Source organism: Sprattus sprattus, assembly GCF_963457725.1.
Source record: "Sprattus sprattus genome assembly, chromosome: 2".
In the NCBI taxonomy this organism is placed as follows: domain Eukaryota; kingdom Metazoa; phylum Chordata; class Actinopteri; order Clupeiformes; family Clupeidae; genus Sprattus; species Sprattus sprattus.
This window is the reverse complement of record NC_137921.1, coordinates 20,034,228-20,058,273: the sequence shown is the minus strand read 5'-3', so window position 1 is coordinate 20,058,273 and position 24,046 is coordinate 20,034,228. Positions and strand designations below refer to the sequence as shown.

The 24,046-nt window shown below is 44.7% G+C and overlaps 2 protein-coding genes across 7 annotated transcripts in view; one reads left to right on the top strand and one right to left on the bottom strand.

Moving 5' to 3' along the window:
* LOC308381357 (zinc-binding protein A33-like) overlaps positions 1-833 on the top strand; it is a gene marked incomplete at both ends in the record, with an annotated part of 3,200 nt that extends 2,367 nt beyond the window's left edge. Inside the window, one exon of the mRNA XM_080858912.1 lies at positions 244-833. Coding sequence (XP_080715038.1) covers positions 244-833 — 590 coding nt within the window. The remainder of the gene's footprint in view (positions 1-243) is intronic.
* An 11,137-nt stretch (positions 834-11,970) lies between these two features.
* Positions 11,971-24,046, bottom strand: part of LOC308360015 (rho-associated protein kinase 2-like) — a 49,653-nt gene continuing 37,577 nt past the window's right edge. For 2 of the 6 annotated variants that reach the window (XM_080831746.1, XM_080831748.1), the window contains exons 26-34: positions 22,970-23,141; positions 22,013-22,195; positions 21,767-21,840; positions 21,392-21,480; positions 20,978-21,056; positions 18,278-18,545; positions 17,464-17,869; positions 14,152-14,253; positions 11,971-13,530 (exon numbers count right to left, since the gene is read on the bottom strand). In XM_080831746.1, the coding sequence (XP_080687872.1) occupies positions 14,160-14,253; positions 17,464-17,869; positions 18,278-18,545; positions 20,978-21,056; positions 21,392-21,480; positions 21,767-21,840; positions 22,013-22,195; positions 22,970-23,141 (1,365 nt within the window). In that variant the 3' untranslated portion in view covers positions 11,971-13,530; positions 14,152-14,159. The other 4 variants (XR_013968503.1, XM_080831747.1, XR_013968504.1 and 1 more) reach the window with 4 other exon arrangements.

Below are 24,046 nucleotides of genomic sequence, written 5' to 3'. Positions count from 1 at the left end.
ATGAATCAGTTTGATGCTTTGAAAGCACCAATGAATATTAGTCTGATTTAACATGTGTCTGATTTAACATGACTTCCAGAATAAACCACGCCCCACTTCTGTCCTTCTATCCAAATCCAGATTCAACGACAGATTATTTTGATGGTTTAACAGAGACTTATACAGATACAGACAATGACCTCTAGTTTGATTCTGTGTATGTTTCTCTTTCCACCTAATCCATTTGTGTTTCTCACGCTGCAGCTCCTGTGACTCTGGATCCCAACACTGCACACCCATGTCTCATCCTGTCTGAGGATCTGACCAGTATGAGACGTGGTGATGAGTGGCATCATCTTCCTGATAACCCAGAGAGATTTGATGAGGCTGCCAGTGTCCTGGGCTCTGAGGGCTTTAACTCAGGGACCCACTGCTGGGATGTGGAGGTTGGAGAGAACACATGGTGGTTTGTGGGTGTGATGACAGAGTCTCTCCAGAGGAAGGGAAACTATGCCTCTAAGAGTGGTCACTGGAGCGTGTATTATAAAGATGGTGAATATAGAGCCGGTTCTCCACCACAGCCCCCCACTCTCGTCACAGTGGAGCAGAAACCCCAGAGGATCACAGTGAAGCTGGACTGGGACAGAGGGGAGTTGACATTTTCTGACCCTGATAATAACACACATCTACACACTCTCACACACACTTTCACTGAGAGAGTGTTTCCATACCTTGGTAATGGCTGTAAACTCTCTCCTCTGAGGATGTTACCAGTGAGAGCTTCAGTGAAGGACGAACAGCACAGCATGAGTTTCTGGCAGTTCCTTCATTCCTTCCTTCCAGGTTATGAATGACTTGTTCATGGTGTTGAAATGTCCTCATGCATTAGGATTTCTGAATAACCTGTTCTGTAGCTACTGCAGAGTATCCATAGGTATATGAAGAATCACATGATGATTAGAAGTATCTGTAACCCATTAAAGTGCATGGGTTGTGATGAGGGTACACTGTAGAGTTCAATTCATCATGATTTTCTAAAGAGAATAATCTTTTACTTTAACTGAAGTTGGGAAATGTAGCCTTAGTTTACCAACAACCTTTTGAATGAGGTCCTTAAACAGTGGAGCAGCTCAGCTTCAGTTTCATTAGTCTGATCAGACTCTGAGGTCTGTAGATATACAAACACTTATGAGGAAAAACAAATAAAAGCTGTTTGAATGGGCTTGTCATTTATATGATTTTTTTTATTTTTTCTTGAATGATGCTCCTTGAGACAATTGTATTGTTTTGGCGCTGTGCAAAAATAAAATTGAATTGAATAGAATTGATTTCATCATGGAGATTTGTGCAAGAAAGGCTTTAGTCTGGGTATTTATCCAGCACATCAGGTTTAGTGCTGAATGCCAACAGTGTCCCCTACTGGCAGGTGCAGTGTAGTGCCTGCAGGTATTACCTTTATTTGGGATGTGCAAAAATGGCCGCTTTGGCATTTTGTACATTTTTGTGTGCTTTTTGTGGCTAGAGAAAACATGAACTTCTGTGACCAATGAAGATACATCATGTTTTTGTGACAGTTCAAATGAGTCTAATGACTCTTTCTTTTGATGGGCAAGGCTTCTTTCTCTCTCTGTCCAAACATTCGTGGTAGTGTATGCCACCATGGGAACATGACAGCATGACAGCTTCTTCTTGTTCGCAGTAGAAAGGTGACCACAGTGTAACAAAAGCGCTAAACAGCCGTTACAACGTAAGTCACTGCAACATGAAATGCGACGATGGTTCAACCTACAAAGTCCTCAATAGACATAGGAGATTACTGTTCCAAAATGTTCTTCAAATGAGCCAGGCCTCACAAGCGGCCTCTTCAACAGCCTCTCAAAGGCTGTGGGGAGGAGCCCGTGTTGTTGAGCTGTTGAACTGCTGCTCAATAAGGAAAATACTGAAACCTTTCATATTCTTATTGTAGTAGTTATACAGAAATGCATCTAAGTTATATAGTCTCCCATAGGAATGCTGAAGCTGATATTTTGGACTCTGAGAAAATCTGTCGTGAGACTGAATCATAACCAAGATTTGAAATAGGCATGAAAACCTCTCACTCACAACCATGCTCTCAATAAGGTCTCATAACTAGAGCCAAAATAGACTCACAGTGCTATCCGGTCTATGTGTTGGGTTAGAGCGGCAAGCCTGAAAGGTGTTGGAATGTGGAGCTGTGTGGGTGTGACGAGGGATAATTGTGTCTCTGCAAAATCCGGTCCCAGTGAAAGTTTACGTTCCGTAACATTGCCGCCTGCCAGGAGACCACAGCGTCAGTGGGATCTGTGCCAGAGCAGGGCCAGATTTGGCTCAGATGTGTGCCAGATCTTGCCCAGTGATGGGAGGCACTTTCAGGAATGTCTCACATACTTGCTTTCTCACCCTCTAAATGGAGGGATGAAAGTGACTGGTTATTCATTTGTGGGCTAAATGTTCGTGTGTGGGTATGCATGCACACATTTATGTGGGTTTGCATGTTTTTGTATGTGTGTGCGTGTTTGTTTGTGTGTGTGTGAGTATGTGTGTGTGTGTGTGTATGCATGTTTGTGTGTGTGTGTGTGCATGTTTGTGTGTGCATATTTGTGTGTGTATATGTGTGCGTGTTTGTATGTTTGTGTGTGTGTGAGTATGTGCTTGTGTGTGTGTGTGTGTGTGTGTGTGTGTGTATGTGCATGTTTGTGTGTGGGAGTGTATGTGTGTATGTGTGTGTGTGTTTATGTGTGTGTGCATGTTTGTGTGTGTGTTTATGTGTGTGTGTGTGTGTGTGTGTGTGTGTGTGTGTGTGTGTGTGCGCATGTTTGTGTGTGTGTGTCTGTGTAACCTGCGTTGTGTTTTGAAGCTTGGAATAACTTGGTATCCAGGATGGATGGAGATGTTTATTCGTAGTTATCTGGTCAATGGGTTATAAAAATACATATCATCATAAACTTTGGCATTATTTGGTCCGCCTGCAGCAGTTACTTTTCCTCTGCATTGTATTCTAATTCTAATCACTAAAAGAGTATGTACATAAATAAACTCGATATCATACGACACTATAACACAAAGCATACAGTTCTTGAACACTCCATCCAGAATTACATCGCGCAGAACAGCGCTTATCATTAGTCAACATCACACTCTTGTGGTGTAAAAGAGGTACTGCAGATGGCATGCCACACGAGGCTACCGGCTAGTCATTACCAAGCCAAAATGCTAGCCTAGTCACCATTATAATTTCGCAGCATATTGAACATTTTACCCACGAAACAAACAAATAAACATTCCAATAAAAACGTAATCTTTACCTGGTCAATGGGTTATAAAAATACATATCATCATAAACTTTGGCATTATTTGGTCCGCCTAGACAAAATAAATTGAAACAAGTACAAATTCCATTAGCCAAACGTGGTTGATGTTCAAACGAAAATGGAAAGTCCAATAAAACTTAAAATACAATTCTAATTATCATAAAACGGTGATTGGAATGATTACTAAATTACAACACAAAAATATACATTTAATTGGCACATGTAAGAAAAATATAAAAGGAATTATTTAAATGATTTCGGTGCGAACACAATTTGCCCAACCTACATGCAGCAGTTACTTTTCCTCTGCTGCAGGACAGGATATGCTTCAACCTTCAGAACGATAATTCAAAATAAAAGTCACAACCCAATGACGCAGGATTTAACCTTTACTTCTAAACTTTATATAGAGCCCCGTTACATACACCCCCCTTAAATTCTGCTAAATTGGAGACATATCGGAGAATTACTAATACACAAGAGAAGAGAAAAAAAATGAAAGAGAGAAAAAAAGACTAGAATGTCCCTAAAAGTATTGAAAGCTGTCGATTAAAAAAATCCTCCAACTAAGGAGTACTTAAAGAATGGAATTGCGCCTTACCCCAGACTGAAAGTAGACCCAAGAGATGCCTGTTACACCTCAAATGCTGCTATTCTATATACTTATCTCTAGCTGTTTCTTAGTCAACTCAGACTGACGAGAAGGACTCCTGATACTAAGACTGGTATTTTAAAACAAGCTCTTTACAACAAGGGAAAGAAAAGAGTTCACTGTGAACTCTGACTGGTCAAGCACCTGCTCATTCATCTCACAAATTAGTCTCTTAGGTGGATTGATAAGTCTGCCTCGTCTTGTTCGGGCAACTGTGTTCTCAAAGCCGCGGGGTTGAATGCACACAGCAAGCTCATCTGGGCCTGTACCTTCATAGATGGGCACTACTGGTTGAGACTCAACATCGGGTGGCCCACTGTCTGCAGGGGGAACATTACTGCTGTTCTTCCTCGCTTCAGTCATTATGCCACTAGCTGAGTCAAGCGGCTCCGACACACACTCAGATACATCAAGCACTTCAGAGAGGCGAGTTTGATGATCCTCCATCTCAAAATGGTCATGGCTAGAGAGCACCCAGTGCGCAGTTCGGTCACCGCTGCCATCTTCCTCATCTGGAGGGTTGACTTCAGAGACCACCTCGTCACTGCCATCCATCTCGACTGGAGAGTTGACTTCATGGACCATCTCGTCACTGCCATCCATCTCGACTGGAGGGTTGACTTCATGGACCATCTCGTCACTGCCATCCATCTCGACTGGAGGGTTGACTTCATGGACCATCTCGTCACTGCCATCCATCTCGACTGGAGGGTTGACTTCATGGACCACCTCGTCACTGCCAATGGTATGGGTTTCTTGTCCATCGTCAATCGGTAAGAAGTTCACAGGAAGCAGTAGATTTCGATGGATTACCCTCAGTTTGTCTGAGTTGATGTCTTTGATCTTGTAGACATGGACATCAGGCTTAACAGCTACAACTTCATACAGAGCAGACTCCCATTTGTCAGCTACCTTCCTTTTACCTCTTTCACCTCTGTTTGCAACGAGCACTCTGTCACCAACGGCAAGTGGCGAACCCTTGATCTTCCTGTTGTAGAGCCTGGCGTGTCGATTCTGCTCTTTTTGACTGTGTTTCTGTGCAATCTGAACCGCTTCACGCAAATCTTTCCTCAGGCGTGACACAAACTCATTGTGGTCTACCACTACGTCATCAGAAAGTACATGTTGGAACAGGATGTCAACTGGAAGACGAGGGACTCTGCCAAACATGAGATAGAAAGGTGCAAAGCCTGTTGTCTCATGCTCTGTGCAATTGTAGCAGAAGGTGAGAAGCTGTAGCATCTGAGGCCATTTGGCTTTGGACTTAGGAGGCAACGTTCTTATCATGGATCCGAGAGTCCTGTTGAATCTTTCAACCACGCCATTGCCCATGGGGTGGTACGGTGTTGTGTGAGACTTTTCGACGCCTGAAAGAGTCAACAGCTCCTTGATCAGCTTGCTCTCAAAATTCGCTCCTTGATCAGAATGAATTCTCTTCGGAAAACCGTAGACAAGAAAGAAGTCATTCCAAAGTCTTCGAGCCACTTGCTTGGCGGATTGATTCTTGCATGGGAATGCATGAGCCATTTTGGAAAAATGGTCAGTCACAACAAGCACATCCATTGACTTCCCATCACTGACCTCCGCAGACCAAAAGTCGATGCAGACCAGCTCCATTGGCTCTGATGTGCGGATGCTTTCAAGTGGCGCGCAAGCATTGGGCTCTGGCGTCTTCCCGACAACACAGCGATGACAGTTCTTCACATGATCATCAATGTCTCTCTTCATGCCAACCCAGAAGAATCTCTGCCTTGCTAGAGACAGCGTTCGGCTCTTCCCTTGATGACCGGCTGCATCATGAATCCCCTCAAGCACTTGAGCCTTGAGAGAGCTGGGTACCACAAAGAGAAAAAGTCGTCTGCTTGTGTTTTGGTCTCTTCTCGTCTTGCACAGTAAACCATCGTGGATAACCAGCTTGTCCCAGTATTTTACCAGCTGACGCACACTGGGGGGCTCATTTGCTCTCTCAGTCTTAGATGGCTTTCGTCGTCTCTCGATGTAGTAGAGGACTCTGCCGATGGTGTCATCCTGCCCTTGCTGGTCTACGAGGCTGCTGTGGGGAAAGGGGGAGTTAGCCTGCTGCAGTTGGGGAATAGATGGACTCGCACCCATGACTTCACTCAGGCCACCAGTGGAATGAGCATCCAGAATGGCTGAGATATCTGGAGCTTCGACTGACCCAGTACCTGAGGCTTCATTGTCGGATGTATTGTGTGGATCTTTGCCTGATCTAAGAACCATCTGATGATTGTTGGTGAACTTGAAGGCATGTTGCACTGTGTCATCCACAACACCACTGACATTCCTCAAGAGTGACAGATATGGCTCTGTGACCAGGCGGTGGCCTATACAAGACTGGACGAATGGTTCTCTGCTCAAAGCATCAGCAACAATGTTTCTGGGCCCTGGAACATACTTAATGTCAAAGCTGTAGGATGCAAGTTTGGCCACCCACCGCTGCTCACAGGCATCCAGTCTGGGCTTTGTCAAAATGTATGTCAAAGGGTTGTTGTCAGTCCACGCTGTGAAGTGGCGTCCCTTTAGCCAATGGCTGAACTTTTCACAGACGGCCCACTTCAATGCAAAGAATTCCAGTCTGTGAGCAGGGTAGTTCATCTGTGAACGAGACAGCGTCCTGCTGGCAAAGGCTACTGGTCTGGCAATCTTCTCACCAGGTGGGACTTGAGAAAGAACTGCCCCAACTCCATCAAAAGACGCGTCTACAGCCAGAATGAAAGGTTGATCAAAGAATGGGTGAGCCAAAGTAACGCTTTGCAGCAGGCCTGTCTTCAGTGCTTCAAAAGCCTTCTGACATGCAGGTGTCCAGTCAGTAGGAGAGAGCTTTGTGATGCTGAGCCTGTTCTTCGGCTTCATCCCCTTCCTGCCACGGGTCTTCTTGCTGGAGCCTGCTGTCAACTTGAAGAGTGGCTTGGCCTTTGCAGAGCATCCCTCAATAAAGTGTTGATAATACAGCACCATACCAAGGAACGACCTGATCTTCTTTGAACACGGTGTCTGCCCATCAGCCTCCATTAAATCAACCTTCTGGACGTTGCTGATGGCCTCGACTTTGCCTGGATCCGTCCTAATGCCTTCCTCACAGACAATGTGGCCAAGGAACTTGACGGAACGTCTTAAGAAGAAGCATTTCTTTGGGGCCAGCTTCAAGTTGTGACTGGACAGACGAGAGAAGATCATTTCAAGGCGTTGAAGAGCCACAGCCTCGGATGGGGCAAAAACCATCAGGTCATCCAGGTAGCATAGGACACTGCTGAAATTCTCATCTCCAAAAATGGACATCATCATTCTCATGAACGTGCCTGGACTGTTGGAGAGACCCTGGGGGAGTCGATTGTACTCGTGCAGGCCAAAAGGAGAAGTAAAAGCTGTGAATTTCTTATGCTCTTCCTGCAGAGGCACATTATAATAGCCTGACGTCAGATCCATAGTGGAGAAGAAGGCGTTTCCACCAAGAGCGGCCAACACATCAGACTGGTGAGGCAACGGGTAGGCATCTCTGACAGTTCTAGCATTCAGCCACCTGAAGTCCGTACAGATACGTAAGTCGCCATTCTTCTTCCAGACGAGCACGAGGGGAGACGCATAATCACTGTGCGACTTGCGGATGATCCCTTTCTCCTCCATCTCGTTCAGAGCCGTTCTTAGTTTATCATACTGGCTTGGTGGTATACGCCTGTATGGCAAACGAAAGGGTCTGTCATCTGTCAGATGAATGCGGTGGACAAAGTCTTTGGCTTCTCCACAGTCCATTTTGTCCCTTGAGAAGGTAGACTCATATCTCTCAATGGTCTGTAGAAGTTTGTCTTTCCAGTGTGCTGACACCTCACAAGACTCTAGGTCGATGTCCGGAAGGTTCAGACGGCAAAGGACTTGTTTCATTTCATCACTGGATCTAGGTGTTGAAGAAGAGCCGCTGTCAGTGCACTGTACATTTAACTTGATCTGTTCAGGCTCTGGCAGGTCATCCACAGCGATACAAGGTGACACATCTGCTATTTTAGTGTTTCTTCTCAACACGACTCTGTGATTGGTTGGATTGATGATCTTCAGTGGGATAGAACCATCTCCCCAAAGTGGTGTGATCACTCTGCCAACCATGATCTGTTTTGGTCTCGATCTAGACTTTGTTGGTTCAATGATGACTGTGCTGCCCACAGACAGGACTGAAGACATGGGTAGCTTTCCCCAAACCAGATGCTCTGTTTGCGGCTCTAATGTCACACTTCTCTGGAGCTTTACAGTACCTACTCTATCTGGCACAGACTCGCCTCTCCACCTCTCAGTGTTGGAGAAAAGGGACAAGAACTCACGGCATTCATCACTCTGGTTATGGCTGGGCATCGACATGAGTTTCCAGTAACCACTCGTCTCTCTCAGCTGCTTCAACAGCCTTTTGATGATGTTGGTGCCCATGATCATCTCCTCAGTCTGACCTGGCACAACTAATGTGGGGACAGTCATTGAACAGCCGTACACAGTGACCGGGAGCTCATAAATTGCTGTTGGAGTAACACGATGGCCTCCACAGCCAACAATCACTATATCCTGAGCCGACTGCTTTGCCATGCCTGGAATGTATTTCAATAACATTTGTTCAGCAGACTCACTTAGAGTACATGCCATAGATCCACTATCAATGAGCGCTTTGAAAGAAAGTCCATTCACAATCGAAGCTAACGTGTAAAATAAACTATCAGACCTTGGAACTGCCTGCAAATTCTGAAAAATAACTGTTTTTTCAGAAGAAATATCGCTACTATACAATTGACTTAAAGAGTCATAATCTGAAAAAGCTTGAAAGCTAGAGGTGGGAGGTATACTCTCAAAATCTACATGGTCCTCCCGTACACGCAGATCAGTCAGTTTAAAACCAGGCCAGCGGGTGCTGCACTCTTTCCTCCGTGCGGGCATCTGTCCCTCGCGTGGTCAGGAGAAAAACACTGGAAACACAGTCTGTTAGCTTTACAGTGTGACAAAGCAGAATGAGAAGAGTCCTTGCAGACTAAGCATGGTGAGTCACTAAGACCTTGAATGCGGGGTAGGCCACTTGTCCTATAGTCGGTCTGGACTGGGAGTTACTCATGAGAACTTTTTCGAGCATTCCAATCAACCTCTCCATAGAAGAGTTGTCAGTAGACACGAGCTGTGGTGGAGACTGCACGCTACACAGAGGCGCCGGGCTACTGTTCACCTCCATCCTATTCACCACCACGGTCTTTTCCATGACAGCCCTATCTTTCTTAGACGACACTGCTCTGATGAATTTCTCTGAGTGGTATTCAGTTAATATTTCTTGCACCTCTGCAGCTGACCACTAGTTAATGGTCTTGGAACGAAAGGTGAGAGCTAATTCTGAATTTGGGCAGTTCCTTATGAACATCCGTGTGACCTCAACAGACATGTCTTGCTGCTTACCCTGTTCCTTAAGACACTCAGCAGCGACATCAGCAGCACGGTTTAGGCGAAGCCAGTAGTCATAGGGATCCTCCTGCGACTCAGGGAGGGTAGTGTAAAAGTCTTGTAAAGGCAGAGGTGAAAAATGGTTACAACTGAAATGTTTCCTCAAAAGGCTGTATATAGAATCTGGGCTACGTCTGATGTCAACACCACTAGATTTCACGCCAACTTTCACCACATCCTTGGCCTTTCCCCTTAAGTGGATGAGGATCTCTTCACCTTGCTCCTCAGTCGATAGGCCTCCCCTCTTAATGAAAGCTCGCGTGATCTCTATCCACTCTTCCAGTGTAACCGAATCTGACTTTTCACCTCTGAAAGTAGGGGGATCTCTCACTTTCCTCTGACTCACTACGTGATGCTGAGATGAAGAGCTTGCCACAGAGTCATGAACTGGAGTGTGGCTACCACTGTGTGCACTAGGAGCAGGCAAAGGTGTGACTTGACTAGACCTACTCAAGTGTGTGAGAATACTGTCTGCTAGCTGCTGACCTATGAGTTGCACAATGTCGCCCATCTGACCTAAAATGTCTTGAGTATTGACAGGAGTGGAAGTACAGGGGGCCTGTTGAGTGGAGGGACTACCCGGCTGTGTGTGAATAGTGTGTAAGTCACTAACTAACGGCTGTGAAGCATGTGCTGCCATCCCTTCAGTACTACCTACAGATGAACTAAGCTCTGGGAAAGGGATGGACACCCCTAATAAACCTCTACCCCGACCAACACTAACTGGGGTCTGAAAGCACTGCGATGCAGTAAACTGTGAGCCAGCCATCGCAATCAAAGTGATAGAAAGAGAAGAAAAAAAATATGGAAGTAGAAAATGCCTACATATACATACAACTACACTTATATGCACTAAAATGGACACATCAATAACAGTTATTTACATGCTGCGGCTACCATAACCCATGCATTTGTGTACATTTGTGTATGTAAAAGTATCTGCTCAGCTGATCTTAAGCCGTAGGATGAAAACAGGCCCACGGGTCCGATGGGTTGTTGGTCAGCGACCAATTTGTAGAAAACGGGTTCACGGCACCACTGTAACCTGCGTTGTGTTTTGAAGCTTGGAATAACTTGGTATCCAGGATGGATGGAGATGTTTATTCGTAGTTATCTGGTCAATGGGTTATAAAAATACATATCATCATAAACTTTGGCATTATTTGGTCCGCCTGCAGCAGTTACTTTTCCTCTGCATTGTATTCTAATTCTAATCACTAAAACAGTACGTACATAAATAAACTCGATATCATACGACACTATAACACAAAGCATACAGTTCTTGAACACTCCATCCAGAATTACATCGCGCAGAACAGCGCTTATCATTAGTCAACATCACACTGGTGTAAAAGAGGTACTGCAGATGGCATGCCACACGAGGCTACCGGCTAGTCATTACCAAGCCAAAATGCTAGCCTAGTCACCATTATAATTTCGCAGCATATTGAACATTTTACCCACGAAACAAACAAATAAACATTCCAATAAAAACGTAATCTTTACCTGGTCAATGGGTTATAAAAATACATATCATCATAAACTTTGGCATTATTTGGTCCGCCTAGACAAAATAAATTGAAACAAGTACAAATTCCATTAGCCAAACGTGGTTGATGTTCAAACGAAAATGGAAAGTCCAATAAAACTTAAAATACAATTCTAATTATCATAAAACGGTGATTGGAATGATTACTAAATTACAACACAAAAATATACATTTAATTGGCACATGTAAGAAAAATATAAAAGGAATTATTTAAATGATTTCGGTGCGAACACAATTTGCCCAACCTACCTGCAGCAGTTACTTTTCCTCTGCTGCAGGACAGGATATGCTTCAACCTTCAGAACGATAATTCAAAATAAAAGTCACAACCCAATGACGCAGGATTTAACCTTTACTTCTAAACTTTATATAGAGCCCCGTTACATCTGCGTATGTATGTGTGTGTGTGTGTGTGCATGTGTGTGTGGATGTTTTTGTGTGTGTCTGTGCATGTTTGTGTGTGCATGTTTGTGTGTGTGTGTGTGTGTGTGTGTGTGTGTGTTTACTGCTCTCACGTCCTGCCCATGTCCCCCACCCATCTGGGATCATCAGATACCTCAGATACCTTCTGCCTCAGAGGGGACAGAGGGAAGGTGAAGGCATGTATAAAATAAGTGCTGACAATTGGTTCATGAGTCATTAGCCATGCACTCCTATCCCCTATGAACTCCTCTTCATGAGGAAGAGGGGTCATTTTTGAAAGGACTGCTTCATTTAGCATTTTTATGGAAAAATTGGAACAACTGATACACCACCCCCCCCCCCCCCCCCCCCACCCCGAGTTTGCTTTCATCCCCTACCAGACAACAGTCTCTGCCCCGAAACAACCAGCCTCAGAGGTGAAGGGTCAGTGCCCTAAACCTAGGATTGTCCCACTCAGTGTGTGTGTCTATCATTTCTGGACAGCTGTTACACCAGGAACACATTTCCCCATCTCTTGTCTCATGCCTGCAATAGACAAAATGGTCATGAAACAATTTCTTCACATAAAATATTTATTTGTGTTCTTGTTTTCTGACAGGGTGATGTTGTCTGTAATCAAAAGGGCAAAGATTGCAGCCAGACCTATTCCAGACCTGTTTCAGACCTGTTTCAGACCTGTTCCTGACCTGTTCCTGACCTGTTCCACACTCGAACCAGAGATCAGCTACTACCTGTCCACTCCCTGATGTGCATCTGGTAGTTTCCCGGAACACGTCCGTCTCTGGGGTGGATCGCGCCTGCACCTGGCCTAGATGTGAGCCAGACTAAGGCCAGAGGCCTTACAGTAAGCTGCTAACCTTCTGTGCTGAAGCAGCCATCAATGTGTGCTGTAACACGGCCCGACCTCTCACAGCGAAGTAAAGGAGCTGGAGATGGAGATGGAGATGGAGATGGAGGTGGAGGTGGAGGTGGAGGTGGAGGTGGAGGTGGAGGTGGAGGTGGAGGTGGAGACTGGGATGGAGATAGAGATGGAGGTGGAGGTGGAGGTGGAGGTGGAGGTGGAGGTGGAGGTGGAGGTGGAGGTGGAGGTGGAGGTGGAGACTGGGATGGAGATGCAGATGGAGGTGGAGGTGGAGGTGGAGGTGGAGGTGGAGGTGGAGGTGGAGGTGGAGGTGGAGGTGGAGCCTGAGATGGATTGCTTGAGTTTGTTTTCCATCTCAGAGACCAGTAAAAGCAGTCCCAGGCTTTGTCCCAGCCCGACGCAGAGAAGGGAGAAGCACTCCATTCCACTGGGCCCGTTCATAGGCCGTGTTTTGAGGGGCAGTCTTGTTGATCTGAATGTGTCAGTGCAGCCAGTATGTGTCCAAATTAAATTAAATTCAATGTAATATATTTATGTAGCCTTATTACCAGTTACCATTGCCAGCTGCATTTTATCATGCAACACAAAGCCCAGGGCTCTTGAGTAAGCAGACTGGCAGCTGTGGCAAGAAAAAAATAGGACAAAACCTTGAGCAGAACCTAGGGTTTCTAGGTTCTTGAGTGGGACAGGTGTGTTAATGCCACGTTTCCACCCTCGAACTGGCACCCAAAATTTTTCGTAAAAGTTACAAGACAATATCAACGATTTTGCCGAACACATGGAAATAATTTACAAAACTTTCATACGTTCTGAAATATGCATAGACGCTGACTTAACAGTTACAAAAAATCTATAACAGTCAATATATCTTTGGCACTTTGGCAAGGTATTTTATATGATTATATCACATGTATATAGATACATGCACAGGTAAGGCACACAATAAAGGAATCTGCATGGTCTGAATGTATAGTCTTAGAACATTCCCCTTTCTTTCTGATTTATACAGAAACACGCCCACATTCCCCCTCAACACAAAACACACCCACACAAACTGTCATTGCACATGTATGCCATCCAACAGTGTGATAGCCCCAATTCTTTATGTGTGTGTGTGTGTGTTTGTGTGTTTGTGTGTTTGTGTGTGTGTGTGTTGGGGGTGCAGGGTTTGAGTCTCTTTGTTGGTATTCTTGTCAGCTGAGATCACTGAGTACAAATCCAGACTCCAATTCCATTCCAGTTCAAAGGTTAACTAGAGGAGAGAGAGAGAGAAAGTGAGTGAGAGAGAGAGAGAGAGAGAGAGAGCAAAAAGACAAGAACAGCACTGCATACCAAATCAGAAACATGCTGTCCTACAATATGCCAAACACACCACAGGGAGAAACTGAAACCATATCATAACAACTCACACCAACAGGACAAACACTAGCTGGTACGTTTGCGGGAAGCATCATCACTGTTATTAGCAAACCATGCTCTTGGGAGCAACAATCACTGTTTCCAGAAGCAAAACTCACCCCATCTACTGCACATCAGCAAGATCTCTCTCTCTCTCTCTCTCCCGCTCTCTCTCCTTCTCTTTCTCACACACACACACACACACACACAGACACTCACACACTTACACACATACTGAGTCTTTCACACACTCTGAGTACTTTAAAGCTTAAAATACATGCACGCACACAGATACACACTCACATACACACACAAACACACACACACACACACACACACACACACACACACACACACACACACACACACACACACACACACACACACACACATACAGGGTCTGTAATCACGGCAAACAGTAGCAGTAGCATCTGCATGCAGACACACTCAAACAACACATACTGTTGTTTCTCACTTTGTTTTTCAGAAGTCAAACATATCGTCATCATCATCATCACCATCATCATCATCATCATCTAGGGCCCAATCCCATCCCTTAAGGCCAAACCCAAGCACCCTGAAACAGCAGAGAGGCAAGCAGGAACACAGAGAGGTCATTCAGGGTCACCAAGGGGTCAATCAGAGAGGTCAGCAGGTCATGTGACACCTGTACACTTTTGCATGTCTTACACATAATTATCAATTGAAGTTGGGAACTGGCTGATAAGTGTAGTAACAGCTGACTTTACACTTGAACGGCCACCACAAGTGACCACTAGGTGGCGCACATTAACCAAATTTGGTGAATGGATTACTATTTTATTAATTGCCTTAGGATTCTCTTTCTGACCAACTGCTTCACAGATAGGAACACTCTTTTCTTGTCAAACTAACATGTATATCTCTGGCGATAAAAATCCCTACCCTAACAGGGCTAACTGTAGGTGCAAACGGGTGTCTTTGAGAGGCCTTTGTGAGTACTGGATGACTCCAACAAACAAAACAATCAGATGCCTTTATACTACAGAGTCAAATGTAGTGGAGTCTCATAGTGGAGAATTGAGACAGGGAGGAAAAGGTGGACAGGTACATAAAACACTGTAAGAGATTGTGTTACGATTGTAAGTAATGGATAACAAGCAAAGTTAAGCCACAGTTAGACTAACAACAGCACATACTGTATATACACACTAGCACACACATACGCACGCACACACGCACGCACACACCCACACACACACATGCACAGGCTCTCTCTCTCTTTTCTTTCTATGTCTCTCTCACCCACACATTAATACACACACGTTGCTTCACATGCACATCCAGGTTCTGACACACGCACAGATATATGCAGACAGATGCCAGTGAGCCGTGTACTCACTTCCACGGACACATATACATGACAGAATGGAAAAGGTCAGAGGTCAGGAGGTCAGGAGGTCAATGCAGGATGATTCTGAGCATGGGGCGAGTGCTACAAAGAGCAGAGAGTTAATCATCTACACACTCGACTAGGGCAACACACACACACACACACACACACACACACACACACACACACACACACACACACACACACACACACACACATACACATACTCGACCACGGAAACACACACACAGCCACACACGCATACACACTCGACCATGAAAACATACACAGATACAGACACACACATACACACTCGACCAGAAAAACATACACAGACACAGACACAAACATACCCACTCGCACATACAGACTACACAAATGACCAGGAAAACTTACACACACGCAAACAGACACACATACACAAACGCAAAACACAGACACACACATACACACTCGATCATGAAAACATACACACACACACACATACACACAAAGACACACATACAGAAAGAAACACACACACACACAGAAACACACTAACACACATACTAAAGCAGGGAAACACACACACACACACATACAAACATGCCTTCTCTCTCTTCTTTCTCACTCTCTTTCACACAGCAATTAACTGGCCAGCAAATATTATTGCACCAACCAACACAAATTAATTCTATAACCAGCACATTTGTCCAGTTCTTCCATAAAGTATGGATCCCCAACAGGCTTTCATATGACTCCATTTGGCATTTTAAGTGGGGTCTTTCCACAGAAGGCCAAATTTAGTGCAGGACCATGACACTCGATACCAGTGTGGGACTGAGACTACGTCCCTAAGCATGCCCCCCTGTCCAGCCAACGGAGGCTTCACCTTCATCTCCACAGAGGGCCGCTTCACTTCCATCCGTAGCCAGTTACAGCACACAGATGGTACATGAATGATATACATTTTGTTAAACAGCTCCCCGGAAATAATTCAATTCTAACAACTGCCTGGAGTATAGGAACATAATGTTATAATTGATTACTGACTGTTAGACTGGTCGATTGATTTATTTTCAGTATTGTTATAGCTATTTAAGTTTGTCTGTATAATATTATTACCTCTTAAAGGCACCCAGTGCAACTTTAGAGGCTTGAGACTCGAAAAATAAACATTCAATTTCTAGTCTTTTTTACACGTAGTAAGTTTCAATAACTCCATACCATTACATATCGACATTCAAGGAGCAAAGATGAGACGTCGTTTTGTGGTGAAAATCGTAAACAACAATCGCCGGTGGGGAGAGGCCATTCGCTCCTGTCACTGGTTCTGTTTGCGAATGCGGGAATCGAATAGCTCGCACATAGTGACATCACGCGTTCGGAAAACTCAAATAATTGCCGGCGGGAATTCGTTACTGACTGGAATCCTGCTTTATTTATTGGTGGCACCAATAAATAAAGGGCTACGCTCTTGCGGCTAGTTTTAGCGCTCTTTTTAACGCCCAAATTATCAAATAATGATGCAAATGTGCTAATATGGTGAAGTAAATGTCAATATCATAACGATTGCCTTATCCAGAATATTTCCATTTTGATGCCCTAATGTTGCACTGGGTGCCTTTAATGTGGCTATTGCCTTATATTTAAAGCAGTAAGCCATTTGTGCCTGTTTCCATTCTCTGGGCCCAGAGCTGGATTTAGCTTTGCAGGTGCCTCTTCGGTTTCCCTCGACTAACTTTAAGCAGCTCCCTAGTGCATCTTTAGCTGCAAGCACATGAATACACACACACACACACACACACACACACACACACACACACACACACACACACACACACACACACACACACACACACACACACACACACACACACACACACACACACACACACACACACACACACACACACACACACCTGCCAGAGAACTCATTGAGGATTCTAATTTTATGAGCCGAGCGCCATGTGTTCAGGTAATCAAGGACAACAGGCATTTCATTAGCATAACTTAATAGGCATCAGGGGGAAAGATGATACACACATGAATTGTATGGTACTTGCTTGCTAGATATGTAAGTATAATATTTAATAGCCACAAAAGATGATTAGGTCCCACTTTAGTACTCAATGACAAGGTGGTTATGTAAGTAGAAAATCATGTTTTCGGTGCATATTCTTTCAAAATAACATTACCTTAATACCATAAGATCTAAACCTTACTGTTACCACCAACACCACCATCATCATCTTCATCATCATCCTCCTCATCACCACCACCACCACTACCATCATCATTATCATCATCATCACCATATTATCATAATATCACGTTGGTACCGTCCCAAAACCCAAACATGTACCCTTATAATATATATTATATATATATATATATAATCTTCACTGAGCCCCTCCTCTGTGTGCTGCTGCTCACCTGGTCTTGGTTTGTTGTTGTGTGTGGATGGTCTGCTGCTGCTGCTGCTCCTGCTGTGTGCTGACCTCCTGGTGCTGGATCCTGCTGGCCTGCACCTTGATGGCCCCGCGGTGAGTCAGGCGTGGGGACAACGAGCCTCCAGAGCTGGACTTGGCCCTGGGCCTGGGCGCTACCTGGTCCAGGTGTGGAGAGGGGCGTGGGGATGGACGCGGTGAGCTGGGTGCCGGCGAGGCCGAGCCCGAGGAGGAGTTGGAGGCCGGGGTGGCGGAGGAGGAGGTGGCAGGGGGGAGCGCAGGGACAGGCTTGCGGGGGACGCGGGCGAGGAGGCGGCTGACCCAGCGCTGCTGCTCTGACTGAGAAGAGGCCAGCAGGAGGAGCTCTTTAGCTGTGGACATGTCGTAGTTCACTGGGAGGAGGAGGAGGAGGAGGAGGAGGAAGAGATTGAGAGGGAGAGGGAGTAAAAAGAAAGACCTAATTTAGGACAATACAAGTTGTATCTTCAATATCTAAATCTTAATATTCAATATTCTGTCATACATTTCCTGATTTACATTACACAACTTATCTATATAAAATAGGTGCACATTTTACATTATATGTGCACAAATGCATAAAAAAAACATATACATAAACATATAACAAAGCAAGAACAAACAGTAGCAGTAATTGGACTGATTGGAGTGATTGGAGTGATGAGTGAAAGAGAGAGAGAGTGAAAGAGAGAGAGAGAGAGAGAAAGAGAAAGAGAGAGAAAGAGAGAGTGAGTCAAAGCCTCCAAACACAGACTCCGGCCCCACCCGCACCCCTTTCTGACCTTTGCACGGCGCCAGCACCTCCTCCTTGCGGTCCAGGTGGTCCTTGTGGCACTTGAGGTGGCAGCGGCGGCACTCGAGGGCCGGCGGCGGCTTGAAGACGTTCCAGAGTGGGCGCGTGCACGCCTCGCAGCTGGAGGGGAAGTGGTAGAGCGTGGGCACCAGCTCATGGCCCTTGTGGCTCACGCACATCGAGCGCTCTACCATCCCCAGGGGCTCATGGGTAGAATACAGGTCCCGCTTGCTCTCACCCTCATTGGCATACAGGATCTGTGAAGGGGAAGGGGAGGAAGAATGTTTTATTGAGGAATTGTGTGTGTGTGTGCGTGTGTGTGTGTTTGTGTCAGAGAGTGAGAGAGAGAAGGAGAATGAGGGAGAGAGAGAGAGAGTGAGAGAGAGGGAGAGAAGGAGAATGAGAGAGTGAGAAGGAGAAAGAGAGAGAGAGAGATTTTGTGGTGAGGTGGAGCGTGAAGGCATCTCCTAGTCTAGGCATCTAACTCTGTGTGAGAAGGACAGCAAGATTCTGTGGGGAGTTTGCATGTGTCTGCGTGGGGTTGGAAGAGACTGAAAGTATGCATGTACCCCTACACACAAACACCTCTTACACTCACACAGACATATACGTACACCTACACACAAACACCTCTTACACTCACACAGGCATATACCCCTACACACAAACACCTCTTACACTCACACAGGCATATACCCCTACACACAAACACCTCTTACACTCACAGAGACATATACCCCTACACACAAACACTTCTTACACTCACACAGATACAGTGGTGGCCAAAATTATTAGAACATCTTACAGATCTGAGAATATTGACCTTTTTTTGGTCTCCAAAACATTATTTAATTTCATAATGTAAATGAAACATGCAGATGGTTGTTCTGAGCACAACAAATATCAGATGAAGTGATTCCTACTGTTTTTATCCACTTTTAACTCTAATATTTGGTACGCCGACCTTTGGCAGCAATTACAGCAGCACATCTCTCTGGCATAGTCAATATATTTCTTGAGAACTTCAACACTATTGTTATCCGATGCCTTTTGCAACTCAAGCCAAAGGATTTTCTTTGAATGTACAATAGATCTGTCCAGTTTATTTTCCAACTCGCCCCAAATTTGCTTGATGGGTTTGAGGTTCGGACTTTGAGGGGGCCGGTCCATAATTTTCAATGTTCCAGAAGATTCCTTCGGTCACAGGTCGTACTGGCACAGTTACAAGAATGTTTAGGGTCATTGTCCTCTTGGAAATAAAAATCCAGGCCCATTAACACCACTCCCAGAAGGTACTCCATGCCTCACCAGAATGTTATGGTATACTTTCTTATCCATGATGCCATCAATTTCGCCAAAGTCATCTGTTCCTAAGGATTAAATGGCACCCCACACCATAATACAACCCCTTCCTTGTTTAACTGTTGGCCAGAGACACTCATTTTTATATCTCTCCCCTTCACTTTGTTAAACATACACTCTTCGCTTGTTGCCAAACTATTCAAACCTGGACTCATCAGTCCACAACACTTTATACCAATCTTTCTTTGTCCATTTCTTGTGTTCTTTTGCAAATTTCAGGCGTTTCACTCTATTCTTCTCTTTCAGTAATGTTTCTGTGCTGCTATTCTGCCAAAAAGTAATTATTCTCACAGCTTCCGACGCACAGTTCTTGAGAACACTATTGAACCATTAGTCATTGTGGTGTTGATCTCGTCACCAATTCTCGTGAAGTCTTTCTTCAGTCCTTAAGACTGAGAATTCTGAGATGATTCACTTCACACAGTTTATTTTTTCAGCCTCTCCCCTTTCGGTTCTGGTGGCATGGCGGTCTAGAGTGTATTTTACAGTGCTTGGACTGCATGTCAAGTCCTTGGCTATGCAGCCAGCATCAAAAAGTGCCTTTATTCGAACCCGTTGCTCACTCATTAGCTCATTCTTCACCTTAGCCATGTTCAAAGAGCAACATTTGCTTCAAGACTGCCTCAAGAGGCTTTGAATCTATACCAATTGGTGGTGTGGCCTCAGTGACAAACCCCTTATGTTACCAATCACTTAATGAGGAAGAAAGGCCTTGTACATTCAAAAGAATCACCGAGCTGTGTCCTGAGACTCTTGCATCACCATCAATTTAACCACGACCACACCTGACAATGATTAAACAAGTAATTTGGCTTCTTCTGTGAAGGAACATGATTGTGTGACATTGACAGTGAAATAGGCCTAGTTTGTTTTTGTACGGAAATTGACCTAAATCTACTTATGATAGCTCTATTCTATGGTTTATAGAGCATAATGATGACTTTGTAGGTATTTCATTAGTTTTAAGGGTATTTGAATGGCCAATTCAACAAAAACAACTGAAACCTCTTAAATATGCCTAGTGTTCTAATAATTTTGGCCACCACTGTATATACCCCTACACACAAACACTTCTTACGCTCACACAGGCATATACCCCTACACACAAACACCTCTTACACTCACACAGATATATACACCTACACACCAACACCTCATACACTCAAACAGACGTATGCACTTACTCAAAAACACCCCTTACACTCACTTAGGCATACAAATTCTTAAAAATCCTCCTTACACAAAAAAATCCATATATGAACTACAAACTTCACCGACAACTGTCCTGTCAAACTTGGAAGACACAAATTCACATATTTTCCCTCACCTGGAAGATGCGGGGTATTTCTCTGGCGTCAGCACGATACACATCAGTCTGGGTCACTGGCCTCACGTGGAAAAGTTTACTGCAGAGAGAGCACAGTAAACAGGGGTGGGGATGGTGGGGGTCAAGAGACAGAGGAATGAGAGGATGGAGGAAATATAATAGTTAGTTTGTACAATGAAGTTTACTACTACTGTGATGCACTTAGTTTTCCATACCACGTGTGAAATGTCCTCGTTTTGTTCAACCCAATATAACCATTGCTCACAAAAAATGAAAGAAAAACAAACAAACATCATAAAAAAGAAAAAGGAAATAAAGAAATACAGATAGATAGATAGATAGATAGATAGATAGATAGATAGATAGATACGTAAATAAATAGATAGAAAGATAGATAGAATCCATGTAACTCACTCTATGTCCAGGACCATGAATGGGTTAGATTCCTCTTTATCCACCTCGTTGTTATAGAACAGGATCTTCTTACTGCTTGCGACCACATACTGCACAGGAAAAAGTTAAAAGTGAGTGTGAGTAGGAGGGCACTGTAGCTCACACAGTAGCCTCGACCACATTGGGTCTTGAAGCTCAAGGAGGTCACGGGTTCGAATACGGCCTGATGCCATTTCTCCTGTCCACTCCCCACCTCTTCTCCTTATCATTTCCTGTCCAACTCTGCACTAATTTATCCATTAAAGGCATAAAAAGCAAAAAAAAAATCTTTAAAAAAGTGAGTGTGAGTGTGTGATTGTGTAAGAATGTCTGTGCAGGTGTGTGTGTCTGATGTACCTTTTTGTCCCATCCAAACCGCTTGGTGTTTTTAGAAGGCACAGACAGCCAGCCTTCTAACCTGGAATCTGAAGCTGAAAAAAGATGATGAGAATGAGAATCTGAATAAGAATAAAGCATACACACACACACACACACACACACACAAGAACCAAGCGTACACACCAAAAAGAAAATGGAATACACACACATTTACACACACACACACACACACACACACACACACACACACATCAAGCAGGTCACCTGCAGGCCCAGGTTTATAAGGGAGGGCTATAGGTGCCCCACTTTGCCCTTCACCCTCATCCTCTGACTCTTCCTCCCCGGAGCTGTCCATCAAATTGGGGCGTGTGCGCACACTCACTGAGCGTGTGCTCCGCTGATACGTGAATGACATCGACTCAGACATCTGTGTTTGCGTGATTCGCACTGACGGCCGACACCGAGAGACGGAGCGGAGGTATGGAAAAAGAGAGAGAGAGCAGAGGAAACGGGAGAGGAGGAAAACTAGTCAGGAAAAAAAAACGTTATCAGGAAATATTAGTGAAGCAAAAACATGGGCAGAAAAACTGGAAAGGAAGAAAAAAACGGAAAACAAACACGTCGACCAAAACAGAAGAGAAAATTGTGGGAGAGAACAGAATGAACTTAAAAGAAGACAGAAATGAGAACAGCAACATGACCAGCCATAAAGAAAGGGAGACAGAAACAAAGGATAAACAGAGACACATAGAGAACAGAAAGAGATCCGTATAAGAATAGAAAAACTGAGACAGAGACAGAAAGGAGAGGAAAGGCCTCACATAAAACTGAAAGAAAAGAGAAAGATGTTGAGAGACAGAGAAAGGGCTCAGAGGGAAAGGGAATTAATTTATGTATAAATGCCTAAGTGAGTATATGTGTGTGTGTGTGTGTGTGTGTGTTTGTGTGTGTGTGTGTGTGTGTGTGTGTGTGTGTGTGTGTGTGTGTGTGTGTATGACTGTCTCGTGAGAGGAATGAGGAGAGGCCTCTCACCCTTCAATCTGTATGATGCGTTTGGTCGCATGTTTGAGGTGTGTGCGTATGCAGCAATGTATGGATGATCATATATGTAGGGATCATTTCTATACATTTCTTAGAGGATGACACTGCGTGCTCATTTCTGGATGTGTTTGAGTGTTTGAATGTGTGTCCCCGCGAAGCCCCGGTTGGTCGGTGGGTTACCTGGGAAGCTATCGTCAGGGTCCATGTCGTTGCCCTGGGAACTGATGCTGGTGGCGTCGAGCGATTGGATGCTGATGGTGGAGAGTTCGCAGCGCAGGCGCTCGATGTCGCTCTCCCTGCTGTCCAGAGCCATCTGCAGCTCCAGGCGCCCTGCAGACTCCTCCGCGACCACCTGCACACATATGGATGCAGTCAGACACGGACGCGCACAGGGAAAGACACACGTACACATGTATACACACACATGGATACGCACACACACATACTCACATGGACAAGCACAAACGCACAAACACAAACACAGACACAGACACACAAGGACACAAATGGATACACACACACACACACATGTAGCGGAGTTAATAATTCCACTTGCCATTTAGAGAACTTTTCATTTGGCTAGCAATGAGCGCCATCTATAGGTGCAATTCTGCAGACTTGGGGTGCACGTTTTTGCCGACTATCCCCAGTCTTGAGTAGCCTGTAACGAGGTAAGTCGCATATGCTGAGCTCCACTTTAGTTAGATTAATGTGTATAAATATTTGTAATAGTAACTGTAATTGTATTTGGGATAATTTTGTATGGATGCATTTAAACCCAAACGGGAGGTCTCTCATTTTATATTAGAGACCATTTTGTTTTGTTTCTTTAGTTTTAGCTGCAAAGTGATAGCTAACCACGTTGCGTTAGCTTGCTGGTGTGGTTGCAGTGGCTAAAGCTTCTATCATTCATTTTTATAGTGTGGAGCTGAATGTGAGGCTGAGACACACTGGTCCTGTTTTCAGGTACAGTTTGCAACTTTTGCCTTGTTGTGTATTTTGTATGTATTGCCCAGTCTTGAGTAGCCTGTAACGAGTGTGGAGCTGAATGTGAGGCTGAGACACACTGGTTCTGTTTTCAGAATAAACGGCTGGATAGCCAAAAAGACACAACGCGTGAGGGAGTACTTTTATATCCGCTACAAATGGTGCCGTGACCCGTTCTTCTCTACACGAGGTTGCTGCTTCACGAGGGAGTTCTGCCATTCCGCCCTGTGGACACCAACGCGACGACGGTGTGCAGTGAGTTGCTTCGAG